We start from the raw sequence: 18,497 nt of genomic DNA, 5'->3' as shown, positions 1-18,497 counted from the left end.
TTTAATATTTTAATCTGTCCTTTCATTCTTCTAATAGGTTCTCTATCACAAGTGATATGGAGATTCTCTATCTTGGCGAAGGATATTTTCTCAATAGTTCCGTAGCTACGATTCTCCAGTCCCTTCCACCCACTTATTTATTTACTTTCTTCATATCTACTCACGAAATACCATGAATCTAACGAAAACACACAGATATAGTTAGAACAAGAAACACACCTCGCATCGAAGGTTCCAGGTTTGAGTTCTGGATATATTGCGAGGGTGGATTATTCCTGTGTGTCTATTTATTATCTCCGTCTAAAAAACATTCCTCACTATTCCCGTGATTAACTTAGTGAGAGACCAAAGCTACTCAAATAAGAAAAGTACAGAAAACGCAAGATACACCTGGCTACGCATGTTATACCTTGGGAATTAGCAATCTGAAAATAAACTTTATTTTTGCTGGACTACTTGCAAAACCTTTTCGTGTTGCCTCGTTTGGAGTGTTGGTTAGCGTGTCGTACTTGCGTGTGGGTAACCTGAGTTCGAGCCCAGCAGAAGGTAACTTTTTGTTTTTGTAAAATTTCATCCAACCTTATTTATAAAACTCAGATTTCTTTAAAACCTTTTGAATTACATGCCACTTCGTATTTTGGCAATCTGAAAGCAGCAAAGATGAAAAGTAATACGATTTTATTATTATTCCCAGAAAATGACAATGAAACCATTAATAACGGTTTTTGCAATGTGATATTGATATCATATATTAAAATACTAAAAATGGAGAACTTCGCTTAAACCAACTTATAAATGATCATATCCTGATGTAAGATGCACGATCAGAAATGTTGCATTCAAAACTGCAGAGAACTAACTAACTAACTAACTCTCTAGCCTTCTTAAACCCGAATGTTCATGGCTGCAGCAACACAGGCCTTCCATCTGTCCCTATCCTGAGCAATATATATATATATATATATATACTCTTTTCCATCCCTAAAAATTTCCTTTAAGTCCAACTGAACGTAGTCCGTCCTTCTTCGTCTTGGCCTTCCTACAGGTCTCTTACCATCAGGTGTCCCAAAAGAATCCTGTAAACTCCTCATTCCTCTCCCATTCGTGTCACATGGTCTGTCCACCTAAGTCTTATTCATTTCATTATTCTAATAATATCTGGACATGAATATAAATTATGTAACCTTCTCCACTCACCTGTCTCCTCATCCTTTTTAGGTCCAAATATTTTCCTAAGGATCTTATTTTCAAATACTCTTAATTTATGTTCCTCTTTCAATGTAAGGGATCAAGTTTCACACCCATATAATACTACAGGCAAAATTACTGATTTGTATATTTTAACTTTTAGAAAAGTAATATGCATTTCCTGAATTAAGCCTACTTTTTATTTCCTCTTTAATATAATTTTCACTTGTTAATATTACTCCTAAGTATTTGAATTTGGAGACTGGTTCAAACGAGTTGTTATCAATAATTAGATTTTGATTATTACCTAACACTTGGTTTCGGCCTGTAAGCATATATTTAGTTTTCTCTTTGTTAACTTCCAAACCTATCTGTTTAGCAGTTTTGAAAAATATTTTAGCATTATTCTTAATTGTATTTATATCATCCCCTAATAAGTCTACATTATCTGCATATGCTAACAACTGAGTCACACAATTTAATTTAGTCCTTCGTTAGTTTCTTTTACCTTCCTAACAGCATATCTTAAGGCAAAATTAAAGAGCAATGGAGATAATGCTTCTCCTTGTTTTAATCAATCATGAATTGTAAATTTGTCAGACACATTAATACCATACGAATTTTAATTTCTATTTCACTGGTGCATACGTTTATCATATTAACAAGCTTCTTAGGTATTCCAAACTCGACTAATATATTATATAATTTATCTCTTTTGACCGAGTCATATGCTTTTTTGAAATCAATGAACAGCTGATGGACATTTTGATTATATTCCCACTTTTTCTCAAGTGTCTACCTGATGTGAAAAATTTGATCTGTAGTTGATCTGTCACGTTTAATGTAATTACATAAACTGCACTTGCTACACAAAACTGCAGAGAACAATGCATTTTTTTAACAGTTTATAATGCATGATTTATGAATAGTGAAATTTATTTTATACTATAGTAGGAATTTAGTTATTAATATAAATAAACAAGAGAGAAGAATTAGTGATGAAATAAAATTGTAAACTAAAATAAAATATCTTAGTTTCTCAGGAAAAAGCACACAAGTCACAAACTGCGAATATCTGTTGATTCAATCTAAGAAGGAGAGGCTACGGTTTGGACGGGACTTTCTATACACCTACTTGTCAGTATCCCCAGTTCTTCACATTTTTCTCAGTTGTCATACATGGCAATTTTCTCTATGTTCTCTTTATTCTCATTGGGACAAACACAAACATCTATGCCCGAAAAGAGTATTGATAATATCGCACGATAGCCAGCAATTTTCGAGGAAAAGTTTGATACCCGGTTTATACGCCAGTGGTTGGGATCCCACTTTAAACTGTAGGTTCAGTCCGGTATAAGCTTTCTTACTGTGCATAAAGTGGACTTAAAAGAAGAAAAGATCCGAGGAAAAGCGCTTGAAGGTTTCAATGCTTTCCAAGTGCCTTGATGAGGAGATGCTATTGTATGACTTTAAAGTGGCCAGGTAGCCCCATAGTAGCGAATAAGTATCACGTCCCGAAGGTTATGGGTTCGATTCCCGTTCTACTGCACAATTTTATTTTAATAACTCGAGCAACAATTTTTTGCATTTTATTTAATAATTTATTGAAATAAAGGTGAAATATATTTTTACTTAATTTTTGGTGGAAATCTCTATTTTACAGTTTTCAATTTTATTTATGGAAATATTTTTTAAGATAGTTTCCCACTTTTCTCATCTTTTACAAACATTTACATATTGAATTGTCCACGTTTTTTATTCAAAAAATTATATACCTGCTGAAAAGTATACATTTCTTTCGAGAAAATGAACCAGGAATAAATATAATTCTATTCGCAAGTAATTATCGTAAAAGTTTGGAAAACAAAATTCAATTCGAAATTCAACAATTCGCACAGCAAATAAAATAAGAATGTGTGCAATAAATAAAATGAAATAATTAGTTGCTTGAGTTAAGAAAAAAATTGGAGGCAATGAAATGGAATCGAACCAAGTACCTTCTACGTGTCAAACTAACACGCTACCACCACACCACCGGGCCTTCTGACATACGGACAATATATTCGTCTCGTGAGTACCGCTTGCTAAGTTTCTAAACATCTTTTTTCTCGGGAGTGACTGACTAATGTAATTGTTGTTGTGTGTCACGGAGATATGTTTACTGCAACATTTGAGCACAATCAAAACATACAGAAAAAATGTTTTTTCTGCACATCATTACTTTTCTCCGAGTTCAAAAAATATCCAGAATCCAAACTCACTGCTCGTTACCCAGTTATGCAAAATGTGCCTGGACTACACGCATGCACTTTATCAGGGATGCGAAGGAACCTCGCAAAGTTACAGAAGGTTCTCTGGGGTGCGGTTGGTTGGCCGCGGAGTCACGTGGTGGCTGGTTATCAGTCGAACATGACCTTGTGCAGCACACTGAAGCGAGCGAAGGTATTTCATGTGATTTGTAAGCTGGAACAGACTTTACACGCGTTACAATCGACAGAGGTTTGTCTTCAGCTTATTCTTTAGGGACAGGCAAACCACACTAGGCATACAGAGTATCGTATCAATACCTAAGATTATATGTTTATTTTATTTAAGTCTCTCTGAACGCTTCACGTTGACCAGGGCATTCACTTGTTTTTCTCAGTTGTCTCAACCTCTGAGGCATGTTTACAATGCATTGTGTTGTGCCATGCAAACCTCCTGAGCATTCAGGAACCAGGTAATACTTCTGGTTATAGAGTCAGCGGTTTGCGTGGTGGCAATTAATAACACGATTCGGCATAGAGGAAGAGCTTGATGGCCTAGTTATATAGAGGTGAGACAAGCTGAGAGGGGACTGAGTTTTGGGATTGAGTTGGGAGAGAAGAGGTGGTCAGCAAGGCAGTAGGTCAGAAGTGGAACGACGCTTTGGTCGACGAATTGGAGAAGCTAACAGAGGACTTCGCTTATTTGATTCAGCTTAATACTTCAGATAGACAGGTAATTATCCTAACACCCACCCATGATTCAGGTTCAACGGTTCACAAAACCCAACGAGTGACCATTGTCTTTTCTGTAATCTAGTTCCTTAGTGTGATTTTGTACCTTTCGCATTGCCAAGCGTTAACTCGTCATGCCAATGACGAGTGGTCTCATCAGAGGATGAATGATGAGTAATTCACATCACCCCAGCAATTAATTGCATAAACAACTGGTTCAGATCCCCTCCTTCTTTAGAATGACACGGTATAATGTAATATGGGAGGCATTTATTTCTCAGTCTCCTCACACTGACAATTTTATTAACCTTTTTGGAGTTAGTTGGCCATAGAAACGGATCTTATTATTGAAGTCGTATCTCGTATGATGGCTTGGTTCAGTATGCTGATCAGGTTTTCTGACAAAAGTAGGACAGGTTACCCAAGAACAATCTGTTTCCTTCCTCATCCTGTATAAAGCATACGAGCACATAGAACAAAAATGTAAGAGAAATATTTGTTAATTTGGTAACTTGTTTGCAATTGAATTTCTATCATTAACAGCTGCAAAGAAACAAAGGCTTTCCTTTTTAAAGATTACAATAAATAATTTTTATTTGATTAGGAAACTAAGAATGACTTCAGTATTTTCATGCAGTACACAATAGATTATAAACACACTCTAAAACATACTACTGCTCGTTGCAACACATTATTTCCACAATCAAGACACAAAATTAAGGGCATGCTCAAGTTAAATTACGTATATTTCTTTAATTATCAAGTGGTTTACGGGCTCAACGTCAAGTTTGGATTTGTCGGTTATCCAAATATTATTAATTTTGAAAATACTCTTTCAGTTGATGTGCCTGAAATTGAATGACATATTAAATCGTGAACGTATTTTGTTTCTTTAATTAAAACTTTTAGTTTACAAATTAGTTCATCAAACCAACCTGTGTTCTTATCCCTTGTTTATTTATAGTAATATCTAAAATCACCATTGAAGCATAGAAAAATGTTTCGCTGTTCATAAGCCAGTCATTGTTCTCTGCAGTTTTCGATGCAACATTCAGGCTTTCTGATCGTCATCTTACGCTTCACATCAGTGGTATTTATAAGTTGGTTTAAGAGAAATTCTCCATTTTTAATCTTTCAATATATGATATCAATATCACATTGCATGAACAGTTATTAATGGTTTCAATGTCATTTGCTGGGAAAGAAAATCGTATTACTTTGGATTCGAACATGCAAATGCAAGTATCAAAGTATTTACTTTAGACAGAACTCACGATTTTGAAACGTGGAAAGGTAATCATTTTACGGGGAACGTTAAGTTGGTGTGTTGACAGAATGTACCTATTGCCATATTAGCACTGACAACTATGATCTCAATTATAACGTGGCTGCATGCTTTTCGCTAATAAATAACTGTGTTTTTTAACGTATACACAAATTACATCGTCGCTTCGGAACAAGAAATGTTCATCTTTGCTGGTTTCAGATTACTAACATACGAAGTGGCATGTAATTCAAAAGGTTTTGAAGAAACCTCAATTTTTATAAATAAGATTGGATGCAATTTGACAAAAAAAAAAGTTACCTTCTGCTGAGCTCGAACTCAGGTTACCTGCACACAAGTCCGACACGCTAGCCAACACTCCAAACGAGACAACACGAAAAGATTTTGCAAGTAGTCCAGCAAAAATAAAGTTTATTTTCAGATTGCTAATTCCCAAGGTATAACATGCGTAGCCAGGTGTATCTTGCGTTTTCTGTACTTTTCTTATTTGAGTAGCTTTGGTCTCTCACTAAGTTAATCACGGGAATAGTGAGGAATGTTTTTTAGACGGAGATAATAAATAGACACACAGGAATAATCCACCCTCGCAATATATCCAGAACTCAAACCTGGAACCTTCGATGCGAGGTGTGTTTCTTGTTCTAACTATATCTGTGTGTTTTCGTTAGATTCATGGTATTTCGTGAGTAGATATGAAGAAAGTAAATAAATAAGTGGGTGGAAGGGACTGGAGAATCGTAGCTACGGAACTATTGAGAAAATATCCTTCGCCAAGATAGAGAATCTCCATATCACTTGTGATAGAGAACCTATTAGAAGAATGAAAGGACAGATTAAAATATTAAATTTGATGTGTATCCTTTAGTTAAGATGCCTAGAAAACAATATAATATTTTTTTTATTGCAAGCAAATAATAAAAAAAAGTTTGCCCATGGTGGGGATCGAACCCAGTCCTCGCTGATGAAAGTTCTTCACGCTAACCAACACACTATCAATAGCACTACATTTTCTTTTTTCCAGTCAGTCTGTTTCCATCCTCAGCACATGAAAAAGCAAATGCATCTTAATTTCTGATAATTGTCTCATTCTCTGTTAATAGAAACCACGTATGTCAAAAATAGACGCATTCTTTCTGTGAAATATCACATGTTTCGCACATCATGCTTCTCCGTTTACTGTCATTTGGACATTCACTTGGAAGTTAAAACTTAGCTTTGTGTGTGCGTTTTCACGTGCATGTGTGTGACAAGAGTGGTGTGAACGTGTGTTGGATGTTGTTCTAGGTATTATTTTCGTTCAAAGCATTAATATAACTGTAAAATATAGAACATAGTGTAATGCAAGGAGTGAAAATATAAACCCAGTCCGTCAGGTTCGTTACCAGACAACATTAAATAAAGGAACGTAACTTGGACCGAGTATTATTCCATATCGAGAACACGAGACGTTACTTCCGACAATCTTCATCTCGTATTTCTCTTTGGCATCACTGCTCAATTTACAGAGCAGAGTTGTTTGGGTTGTCTAGTCACAAGGCGCTTGGTATTCAGACATGGATGGCTTGCTTGAGTGCTTCTTCAATAGGGTCGTTACAACCCAGAAGTGTCCGTGACTGTACATAATGATATTTTATAACATTGGTTATTTTCTAAAAATAATCATGTAAACAGCAAGGATGTAGTGCCACTTTCAACATGGCGAGTTCTATGAGTGTAACAGCAGATGATTGCGGTAGTCGGCGGTCATGTATCAGCTAACGCGGAGTGATACATCGAATCGGTGAGACGGTTTGTTTACAGAAAGTCTCAGGGTTGGTGATTTACACTTTAGCTACATAATTTCTCACAGATCACACACAGATAAATCAACTCCTGTTTAGAAAAAAAGTCCTTCAAACAAGGGTGACATCTACATAAGGAGATTCAGTCCAGATACAATTAGATTGCTATACTCAATGCGAAAATATCTATATCGTGGTAGTTTAAATTAAATGTTTACAGGTATAATAAGAAACAATTCTTTAGAGTTTGCCATGCTTGTTGTTGACCATGGAAACAAACATTGCTAGGGAACTTAAAGAAAGTTTATTTTCACCCCGAAAACTACTGTAAGTGAATTGTGATAGACTATTCGAATTTCAAAATATGAGCGTCAGAATTTATTACAGAGGTGAGGTAGGAATTTGAGGGGAATTACGGAAAACAATTATTTTTCAATTACGTTTTAAGTATTCTTTTTCAATTTAGTGTCGCTATTGAATTCCTTTACAAGAAAACATCTAACTATCTTGAAACTATTTTTACTTACCCAGTTTATTATTAGGAAAATATACAGTAATATTTTTTTAATATTGTATAATATTAGACCCCGTACACACATAACGTTACGTTCAAAACTTTTCAAATAAGCGAACCACGTCGGCGAGCGCACGAGACGTGGCCTTTAGCCACGTCGAAAGTAGCCGATTTACTATTTTATATTATTTGTCACAAAGGTGATTCTGTCAAGATAGACTCCCACGTATTCCCTATAAGATAATTGTATTTTTATATAATTTCTCATATAATTTATAACGTGGGGTTTTTCATACATTTTAATTTGATCCTCTAAATGAAACGTTTATGCAAGAATGAATTGTTGGGACTGAAGAATCAGATATATTTAAGAATTCGATGTAATGAAGTGGGATGCGCTGACAGTTATAAACAGTTGCTTAATCTCCGAGGTTATCAGAATCGAGCAAGCAATTATTCTTACCTGTGTAAGCAAGAGCGACGTTTATCACCATTCTGGGATATTTCTTGTTCTCCAGCATAATCCTAGCTGTTGTCCCCTGAATGTCTTCTGGAAGTTGTTCCAGACATCCAATAAATTTAAGACTGTATTCATCCCTGAAGGGAAAGCAAAAAAAGTTTTTTTATGCACATATAGGCTAATCGGGACTGGACCTAGAGTTGAAAGTAGGATCCGAACCACTGTGTTCCCACCATGGATCGAACCTGGATCGAATCCAGCCACTTTTCTCCGTCTCTCACTTTCTCTCTCTTTCTCTCTCTCTCTCCCTCTCTTCCTTTCTCTCTCTCTCTCCTCTCTCTGGGGGAGAGGGGAACATGAAACTTAACGAGGGCTAATGTCATAGGCATCAAATTATAATACAAATAAAACAATTCTAATATTTTAAAATTGCCTCTTGCTTCTGATATGTAATTAAATTAAATTAAGTGTAATTAGGTTTAATTAACTATCATTTTAAGAATGAAACTTTCTGCGGGTTCCTCGTCCCCTCCCCCCTTAGGAGTTGACAACTTCACACGAGCTTGAAGTGTATCCTGATCCCTCATATTTCTTAATTTTGCAGTTAACAAAACAGACACATGTGATCATTATTTTGACTATTAATTCGTATCAATCCATAGGATTATTCTTTATTTTTAACTTTCTTCAAGCTTTATTTCACCTAAGTTCATTCACTTGTTTACACCAGCTGTCCACTCCCCTCAGGTATTTGAATTATGCACAGTCGAGAGTTAAGCAGACTTCCACTTCCTGGTTTATTGAGGCTGCAAGGTGTACAAGTAAGAACTCACTCATCGGCGTATAGGAAGTCTCCAGAGACAGGGGTTTAGAGGAGCGGACAGACTGGCAGGGGACTCACTTTTCGTTTGGAGCAGAGAGAGGGAAGTACACTTTGGGAAGGAGAGGAGTCAGCCTGAGTTGGGTGAACTACCCACAAAGCCTAGAGAGAGCCTAGTTTTATTTTACTCTACGTTACCAATTTCATTATCATTCTTCTAAATGTAGACAGGTAACTATCCTAACCATAACATGCATGATTCAGGTTCGAAGTTCACAAAATCAAGCGAAGGACTATTTGCCATTTCTAGTTAGGTATTCTATTTCAATTGTACCTCTCGCAGCCAAGCATCCAACTTGTCATGAGGAAAAGTGGTCTCCATTAATAATAATAATAATAGTAAAATCGCCTTTATTGGAGCGGGCGTGTTTCGGCCTCTAGGGCCGTTCTTACAACAGACCCTTGTCTGGGAGATTAATACTATGGAATAAAGAGTATACATTGAGAAAAAAAATAAAAATAAAAACATGAAAAGGATTACATAACAATTCAAATAAGAACAATTAAATATATAGGTATATACGCGTATATGTATAAATAATGAAAAAGAAAAACAGATTTGCCTATAAATTGTTGAACATATGTATCTAATATTTGTTGCTTTTGTTTTAGTACATATTCAGTAATCTTGAACAATGAAAAATATAATAATAATAATGAAGTGAAATAAAATAATGAAATTATAAGATTTATATGCACACAGTTGCCAAATGTTACAGTGCGTACTTTTATGAATGAAAAGTTGCTCGTGATTAAGTATTTCGCTGCCTTGCCAGTAGATACTGTTTGAGATTCTTTTTAAATAGCTTATGGCTGTTGATGGATGTTAGGGAGGTTGGGAGGGAATTCTATTCTTTAGTGGCAGTTACGGTAAATGATTTTCCATAGGTGGTCGTATTATGTACTGAGGATGAATGTTGAATAGCTACATTTTCCATTAAGCTATTGGGAGTGGTTGATTCGATCCCATCATTCAGTAGAATGATACGAATTATGAAGAGGATCGATCAGTGTTTATTACTGAAAAAATACGTTCCACGTTATATTAAAGTGAATGAAAGAAAGCCAAAGTGAACATGGTTGTCAAATTTCTTAGCTATTGCCCGAATGCTCTGCCAGGTTACTGAAAATTTCAAGGGGGAGGTTCCCCTCAGGCCACCCCTGCTGCCCTGAACCCCTTGATTACAAGGCAACAGCGTTTCTACTGTGCCATAAACAATAAATCCAACTCTTCAAAATGAACCCGCTGGAGGCACATAGTGGCTCGGATCCCACTTTAATCAGTAGGTTCAGTGGTGATTAGCTTATATGGACATAAGTTGAATTTAAAAACCAAAACTCAAATAACTCGAGTAGACAGGCAGAAACAACCCCAGAAGGCTAAATTGCTCAATATAAGTAGTAGTGCTGTCTTCTAAGTATTTTTTCCAAGTATTTCATTTTTAGTATTAATAAAGTTATTTTAAAAACTGACACTTGACAAAAGCAATATCAGGAAAATGAAATACAGTGCAATAACATGCTGCATTGCATCCCTCACGTTCAAATGCAATCATTAAAATACGCGTTTCATATTTTTAAAATTTTTTTCTCTATTGTAATGTACCTCATTTATGTAAATTATGAGTGTATATCATCATCATCATCAAAATTATACTATCAATGTTGTTTTTTTTTTTAAAAAAAATATAATCCAAAGTTAATGGAAACGTGGACTTCCTTTAACGTTTCACGACACTTAGCGTGAAAATTTTGGTACAGTCAACTGCAAAGATAATAGTAGGCAAATTGTACACCCCTATATTCATTACTTTTTTCTTCTACATCCGGTGTCGTTTAAAGGAATGGAATTCTGTTCATTCTAAGCAGGTATTGTCCTCTGCAAGTTGATGTTTCTTTTTTATTTCAATTCATTATCTTCACATTGTGTAAAACCTGTGGTAAAACAGACAAAATGAAAATGGTCATGCACAATTCGCCTACTGTTTCTTTTGTCGTTGGGTGTACTACGGTACTGCACTTTCGAAATTAACAGCCTTTTGTGTTGCTACAGACTCACCCTATATATGATTGATTACCTTTGATTAAATTTAGTTTTGAGCTTTTCCCTGAAAAGATTCATGAGACCATTAACCTCTTCTTTAGTCCTTTTAAAATTTTCTAAACTGAAAGCATACACTGTTACTTCATAAACACCAGCTTCATGACATAGACGAAGTGTATCAGTAAGGGAATCGGATCTGGAAAAGAACAGAAATAATATTATTTCATGATCGTGGAAGAAGTTAAGTAAAAACATTAGATTTTCATATTACTTTTATTAGATATTTAAATACATCTAATCATATGGTTAGAAATTTATGCCATATTAAGTAATATTATTAACTGATAATAACTTGGAAACTTAGGCCCCTGGTTCCGGCGTCCCTGCTCCCCCCTTTCCCCCTCCTCCCTCATTCTCTCTCTCTCTCTCTCTCTCTCTCTCTCTCTCTCTCTCTCTCTCTCTGTGTGTGTGTGCGAATGTGAGTCGGCGCCTATGGGCAAGTCAAGAAATGTGGAAATTGCAGGTACAAACAGTGGCGTGCCCAAGGGGGTTGGTGGGGGTCATAACCCCCCCCCCCCCACACTTTTGGTCCAGTATTCCTTTAAAGAAAAAAGGAACGCCCAAGGCAGGAAAAGAGCTGACTACTAACAAAAAAAAATTACACGTAACCTTCCCCTTTCGAAAATCGTGGACACGCCACTGGATCCAAAGGTCATGTGCAAAGGTTTGCACTTGTTCCAATTCATGTTCGTAAGAAAGGTAAATTTATGAGCCCTTTTTGGCTTCTGAAAACTAAAATCCCTGCTTGTACATATTTCGCAATTAATAAGTTTTAAGTTGATTTAGTAAAAGTCTTACCCTCTAATGTGACCAGAAATCAATGGAATATTATTTCTTCTAGCATAGCGTCTATTTCCATCCATAATTATTGCAACATGTCTGGGAACAGGACCTGCTTTGATGATATTGATTACAAATCTCTCGAAGTATTTATGTATTTTCGACATTATCCATGACATGGTGTGTATAACTGGAAGAAAGAATGTTTACATGTGAAAAGTTCTCAACATTTCCAACTAAAACTAACAAAAAGCATCGTAATTGTCTTAATAATAATGCTAATAGTAATCTAATATAATTAAACTAAAGTAGGTAAATACATGAAATGAGTTTTTGTAAATAAAATACAAGATATGGGTTTCTAACTTTGATTTTTTGGTGGGGAGATATACGAGGGTAATCCCGAAAGTAAGGTCTCCAATTTTTTTTTAAAATACAAAGAAACGTTTATTGTCAATAACGTTTACATCATTTTAAATCTTGGACATTTGTCTATTTTTCTACATAATCGCTATTTCGGTCGATGCATTTTTGTAAGAGCTGCGGCAGCTTTTGTATGTCCATGTCATACCAGCTCGCCGCCATGTCGTTGAGGAAGAGTCGAACCTCATCGTCGTTGCTGAAGCGCGTTCGGGCCAAATGTTCTATCAAATTGAGAAACAAGTGGTAGTCACTGGGTGCCAAGTCCGGACTATAGGGTGGGTGGGTGATGATGTCCCATCCAAACTGTTTCAGGAAAGCGACGGATTGACGTGCGAAGTGAGGGCGAGCGTTGTCGTGGAGAATGCTTACGCCCTTGCTCAACATTCCTCTTCTCCGGTTTTGAATCGCCCGTCTGAGTTTTTTCAGTGTCTCAAAATAACAGTCAGCGTTTACTGTGGTCCCAGAAGCCATGAAGTCGATCAAGAATGCCCCCTTTCGATCCCAAAACATAGTTGCCATGACTTTAGCGGCAGACTGTGTTTGTTTGAATTTTCGCGGCTTGGGCAAAGAGGAATGCCGCCCCTCACTCATGTAAATCAAGAAACACTGTACAAAAACAGCGGAGAAGTATGTTTTTTTTTTAAAAAAAAAAAACACGAATCAGATTAATACCGACATTTTGCAAAACTTTCCCTATATTATTTATTCTTTTTCCTCAAGCATGCAGGAATTTCAAATAAATCCTCCTTATACTGGTTGTTGTTTGGTCTCAGGTGTGAAGTGAAACGCTCAGCTTTCGTCACCCATGACAATCGAATAAAAAAAATGACCTTTTCGTCTGCATAGCGGCGAAGAAATTTCCAGGAAGGGTCAACTTGTTGCCGTTTGCGTTCTTCAGTGAGCATACGCGGGACCCATCGTGCGCACACCTTCCGATATTGCAACTTTTCCGTCAAAATCCTATCAATGGTGCTTCGGGATACATCAGGAACCAACGTACAGAGATCATCCAGAGTGATCCGCCGATCATCACGCATGGTTTGCTCAACCTTCGCGACTGTCTCGTCGGAAATTGACGGTCTCCCGCTTTTTTCTTCGTCGTGAATTTCAGTACGACCAGCTGCAAACTCCCTGTACCATTGCAAACATTCTTGACATCCATGCACGACTCGCCATAGACTTCCGTCAATTGGCGATGAATTTCAATCGGTTTAACGCCTTTTGCGTTCAAAAACCGAATAACTGCGCGAACTTCGCACTTGGCGTTAGCGCCGAGCGGGAGCTCCATTACAAACGGCTGCCAAGTCAAGACTGAGCGTTCTAGAGAGGTGCGAGCGGGCTTCTTTGGGAGTGGGGGAAGCAACCAACACAATAGTGTTGCCAACTGCCAAGTAGAAAGTTTCTTTGTATTAAAAAAAATAATAATAAGAGACCTTACTTTTGGGATTAACCTCGTAGTTTTAAGCATATCGATATGCAAGTAGATCAAGACCCCAAATCCTAAGTGTCTCCCCTAAAGAAACTATTTTTGGAGGAATTTGCCCACTCGGTTGATCACTTCGAAAAATGGTACCATTCAGTTCACAGACGGAAGGAGTAGAACCGCATGCAATTAGAAGCAAAATTAGCCCCCCTTTTCTTACAATCTAAGTAGATGCTTTCGAAAATTATTCATATTTTGACCAGAGGTGAGTATAGGCTACTACCAGTGTGATACTTATAATTTTTATTTGCGAGAAATATCAAGATGAAAGGCATTATTTTGAATAAGGACTTTGATTTTGAGGGGTCACACAAAAGTTGCAAAACTGAGGAGGATATGAGTTAAGCATAAGGATTGGTTTAGTGAATGTCATGCAGTTCAAATTATGAAACAAGCAAACTTCCACGCCACAAAACCCCCGAGAATCTAAATTTTGGCTCTAAATTTAACATTTTTGGCCAACTGGATCTAAAGATAAATCTTCTGATGGATTAAGTATGCGTAAATTAACCATTTTGAAAAATGTGACTAAAATGTGACGTACCTACGCAAGTAACTGCAACATGAATTTTAAGAGAAACTCTCTGTACCCAGAAATTTCTATGGGAATAAAGGCTGAATTCTGGACTATTAAATTCATATGCCAATGTTCGCCTGTGCAGTACCGAACAGTGCAGCGGCACAATAGGTGTCCTGCCTTAAGTCCGATTTAGTTTGATTTTCAATTGTTGTTTTAAGGTCCACTCTATGTACAGTAAGGTTAATCGGAACTGGACCTACAGTTTAAAGTGAGATCCGATGTGCCTCCACCGGGTATCGAACCCGGGACTCCTTGATTTGAAGGCTTCCTTAAGTCTGCTCTAGGAGGAAGCGTTTCTTTAACAATTTCTTCCCAAAATTCTTGTAGCATGTTTTATAACAGACAATACTTTACTCGGAAGCATATCGTGTAACATTCCGGTTAGCATTTGGCATTACGATCCGAAGCGGGGAGATAACATTAGATATAATATATACAGCACAAAAGGTACACTGCATTACGAGATTTTTATTTAATAAATAATAAGATTATGGAGGAAGAGATAATTTAAAAGAGGAAGAATAAGGCTTTCGGGGAGATTTATAAACGATTGATGAAGAATATAGCTGTTCTTAAGAAGATTGGTTCTTCTGCTAAATATGTACTTCTGACATTCCTCAACTTTAGCGTAGGACTAACATCAAAGGTTGATCAGGAGGGACCAGAAACACTATGTAAATCATACAGAGATTATAATAATTAATACCTCTTGACAACGGGAGATCATATTTCATTTTATGTTTAGGATGTATCATTCATGTGATCTACCCTTTAATAAATTATAAGAATGCGTCAATAACATCAATAATTTTATAATTAGGCCTAACCGATTTTTCAGGAAAGGAAGGGCGGGGGATAAACTGATCTCCTTGGGATATCCAGTTTTTGGGTCAAAATAGTATGGTCACCCTATGAACCACATCAAATACCAACAAACTTTTAGTAGGCATCCATGATAATATGCCAATTAAACTGAAGATTTATTTGACTTTTGTTATTTAGCGTCAATTTTTCCATAACTTTTGGAAAATCGCGACGACGAGGGTGAGCGATGATATGATGAAATTATTTAGGGAACATTCCATGTCCAGGCCAGGACTTGAACCCGGAATCCCTGGAGTCGTACCGCAGTGTGCTGGTGATATCTTAAAAGCAACTGAAATTTTTGTTTCAGAGAGAAAAAGTGGCACGAAGCTTAGGTAATATCCGAAACCACAATGAGGCCACTTGAAGAAACAATTTTTTAACACCGAAATAAAAGCAACGGCAGCTGATGTTTATAGAGACTGCCGCCAGTACAATGCGGCTTCTCTTTCGGAGTAAGATCAATTCTTGTATGTTGTATCCAATAATAGCTGTCTCACTTCAATATCTAACATTCGACGTCCAATATGACATGACTTTGCATAATATGGTAGTGTTTTCGGATGAATACAGGATAGGTTTTGAAAAAGGGATGCTAAAGGGGGTGCGGAAGCACCACTTCAAATCCCTTCTGCCACCGCCACTGGGTTGGGCTTGTTCCCTAGTACCTTTTTTGTGAAGCCCCAAAATATTGCAGTTTATGTATGCTAAGAGAACTCAATGTAACAAGAAACAACGAGGACGAAGGCATTCCGTGCTGACGTCGGTTAACGTCAAGGAGCTCAATCGGGTGTCCGACAAAAGAGACCCGGGAAGATCAGGAACAACCCCGTTTTCTTTCATTTCTCTTCTTATTATGCTTCAATCTTATTATGCTTGTGTATGACACAAGTACGGTTGACAAAATACATGAAGTACCACTAGTTGCAATGGAAAGAAAGATTAACTTCCTACTAGGGGTGTGCGGGATCCCGAGAGATCGGGCCCGGGATCTGGAGGGAAAAAAAAAGGGGGAAAAAAATCCGTCCCGATCCCGACTTTTGGGATCCCGAGCAGTCGGGAAATACCGAATGGTCACTATAAAAAGTCGTTAATTCTCGACATTTTTCTGCATTGTAAGTGTCAGGACCTTACCCGAAATTGTTAGTTTTTAATCCAGAAATGCAAAAACAATCACTTAAGGTGAAAATGACGTGTAGAATTCGAGATATCCAGAGCTTCGGGAAATTTCGAACATTTCCCGACTTGGTCGGGAAATTGCGAATTTTTCCCGTCCGGATTGTCTTTAACGGGGTTAAATCCCGTCCCGATCCAGTCCCGACCAAACAAATTCTGCCCCAGACACTCCTACTTCCTCCAATAAAAAAGTCACTCGTATTCGCTTCTGATTGATTCTTTGATTGAGTTGGTGTTTTAAGTCAACTTTATGCACAACAAGGCTAATCAGGACTGGACCTACAGTTTAAAGTTGGATCCGAACCATTACGTGCCTCCACCGGGAATCGAACCCGGATAGAGAATTCCGTAAATACGAGGTTTATTTTTAATTAGGGGCCGTTTTGAAATAAAACGAAAACATGCAAAGGAAGAAATTTAATTTCCTCTGTGGCTGTTCATACGTGTTACTTCTCAACGTAGTTCCCATAGTTGTTGAGACACTTGTCGTGACTGTAGATGAGCTTTTGTAGACCCTCATGAAAGAAATCTGCCGCCAGGTCAGACAGCCAATCCGTCACGGTCTATTTGGCTTCATCGGCGCTGTTGAATCGCTTCCCACCGAGGAAAGTCTTCAAGTGGAGGAATAGGTGATAATCGCTAGAGGCGAGATCCGGACTGTACGGAGGGTTGTCCATCCGCTCCCAGCCAAATGAGTCAATGAGCGACTGTGTGGCAGCTGCAGTCTGTGGCCGTGCGTTGTCGTGCAGAAACATGATACCGGAAGACAGCATTCCTCGTCGTTTATTCTGTATTGCTCGGCGAAGTTTCTTCAGAGTGTTGCTAAACACGGCTGCATTAACTGTTTATCCATTCAGCAGAAACTCAATCAGAAGCACACCGAACCTGTCCCAGAAGACGGTGAGCATGAGTTTCTTGGTGGTGGTCGCTTGCTTGAACTTCACCTTTGTTGGGGATGATGTGTGGCTCGTATCGCGCTCTCAACATCATGCACCAATGAATCCGTTATGATTGCGGGGCGTCCTGATGGTGGTTCGTCATGAACATTCGTGCGACATGCCTTAAACAGACGTAGCCACTTACGCATCTTGCCTTCAACAATGACATTCTCACCATACACCTCACGTAACTGGCGATAAATGTATGCCGCCTTCACATTTTTCGCGGTCAAACACCTGACCACTGATCGTATCTCACACTCGGCGGGATTTTCAATCACCTGCTCCACTTCCATTGTCCACCACAATCACACCAAGCATTTCACAACGTGGAAATGGCGTCTGTTTACCTGCAAGGCATGTTGGTAACTAACGCACATGCGCAAAACGCCAAGCACGCAGTGTTGCCAACGTGAGCGCCAAACGGCCCCTAATTAAAAAATAAACCTCGTACATTTACAGACCAATTATTACATAATCCAACAGGAATAAACCACTACATAATGGTAAGGATTCTTTAATTTTTTCAAATGGGTTACTTTGTATTGCAGGTTTCAACTATGTATTTTAATATCATGAGGTAGCTACATTCATTATTTAACGTGCTTATGTGAGTGAAATGAAATCGTAACAAGTCGCTTGCCGGACTCCAAATGTCACCTCACGGCCCTGCTATAAGTGCCTATTTTCATCATATTTGGTGCCTATTTTACAAGCATTTAGTGTCTGTAAATCCGCACCCTAGTCATCACTTACCTCGCAAGATTCTTAACGGCTGTAATCACTAATCAGGGAGACAGGAGAATGAAACTTCATCACGATGAGTGAAAAATATTTCTTCTTCCATGAGATCGTTCACACGGAAAAATCCCCAACAAGGCTCTTTTTTTCTGTTGTTCATTTTTTCACTACATTACCCTCACCTTGAACATTCTTATTTTCTCTTTTCACACGAATTTCGAAATAGTTACACAAATTGACACAGCTAATTATAATTCAATCTGGAGTAGACATAGTCTTTCGCATTTGTCCTTGCCCCATGCACTCTGTCTCTTCGCGTGAG

The 18,497-nt window shown here is 37.7% G+C and overlaps 1 protein-coding gene across 1 annotated transcript in view; it reads right to left on the bottom strand.

Moving 5' to 3' along the window:
• Positions 1-18,268, bottom strand: part of LOC145989372 (dehydrodolichyl diphosphate synthase complex subunit DHDDS-like) — a 61,689-nt gene extending 43,421 nt beyond the window's left edge. Inside the window, exons 1-4 of the mRNA XM_083124717.1 lie at positions 18,191-18,268; positions 11,989-12,160; positions 11,165-11,326; positions 8,210-8,343 (exon numbers count right to left, since the gene is read on the bottom strand). Of these exons, the coding sequence (XP_082980843.1) occupies positions 8,210-8,343; positions 11,165-11,326; positions 11,989-12,149 (457 nt within the window). The 5' untranslated portion in view covers positions 12,150-12,160; positions 18,191-18,268. The remainder of the gene's footprint in view (positions 1-8,209; positions 8,344-11,164; positions 11,327-11,988; positions 12,161-18,190) is intronic.
• Positions 18,269-18,497: the final 229 nt, after the last annotated feature.

The sequence above is a fragment of the Lepisma saccharinum genome, chromosome 6 (genome assembly GCF_977018435.1).
Source record: "Lepisma saccharinum chromosome 6, izLepSacc3.1, whole genome shotgun sequence".
In the NCBI taxonomy this organism is placed as follows: domain Eukaryota; kingdom Metazoa; phylum Arthropoda; class Insecta; order Zygentoma; family Lepismatidae; genus Lepisma; species Lepisma saccharinum.
The sequence above is the reverse complement of the archived record's forward strand: the minus strand, read 5'-3'. Positions and strand labels throughout refer to the sequence as shown.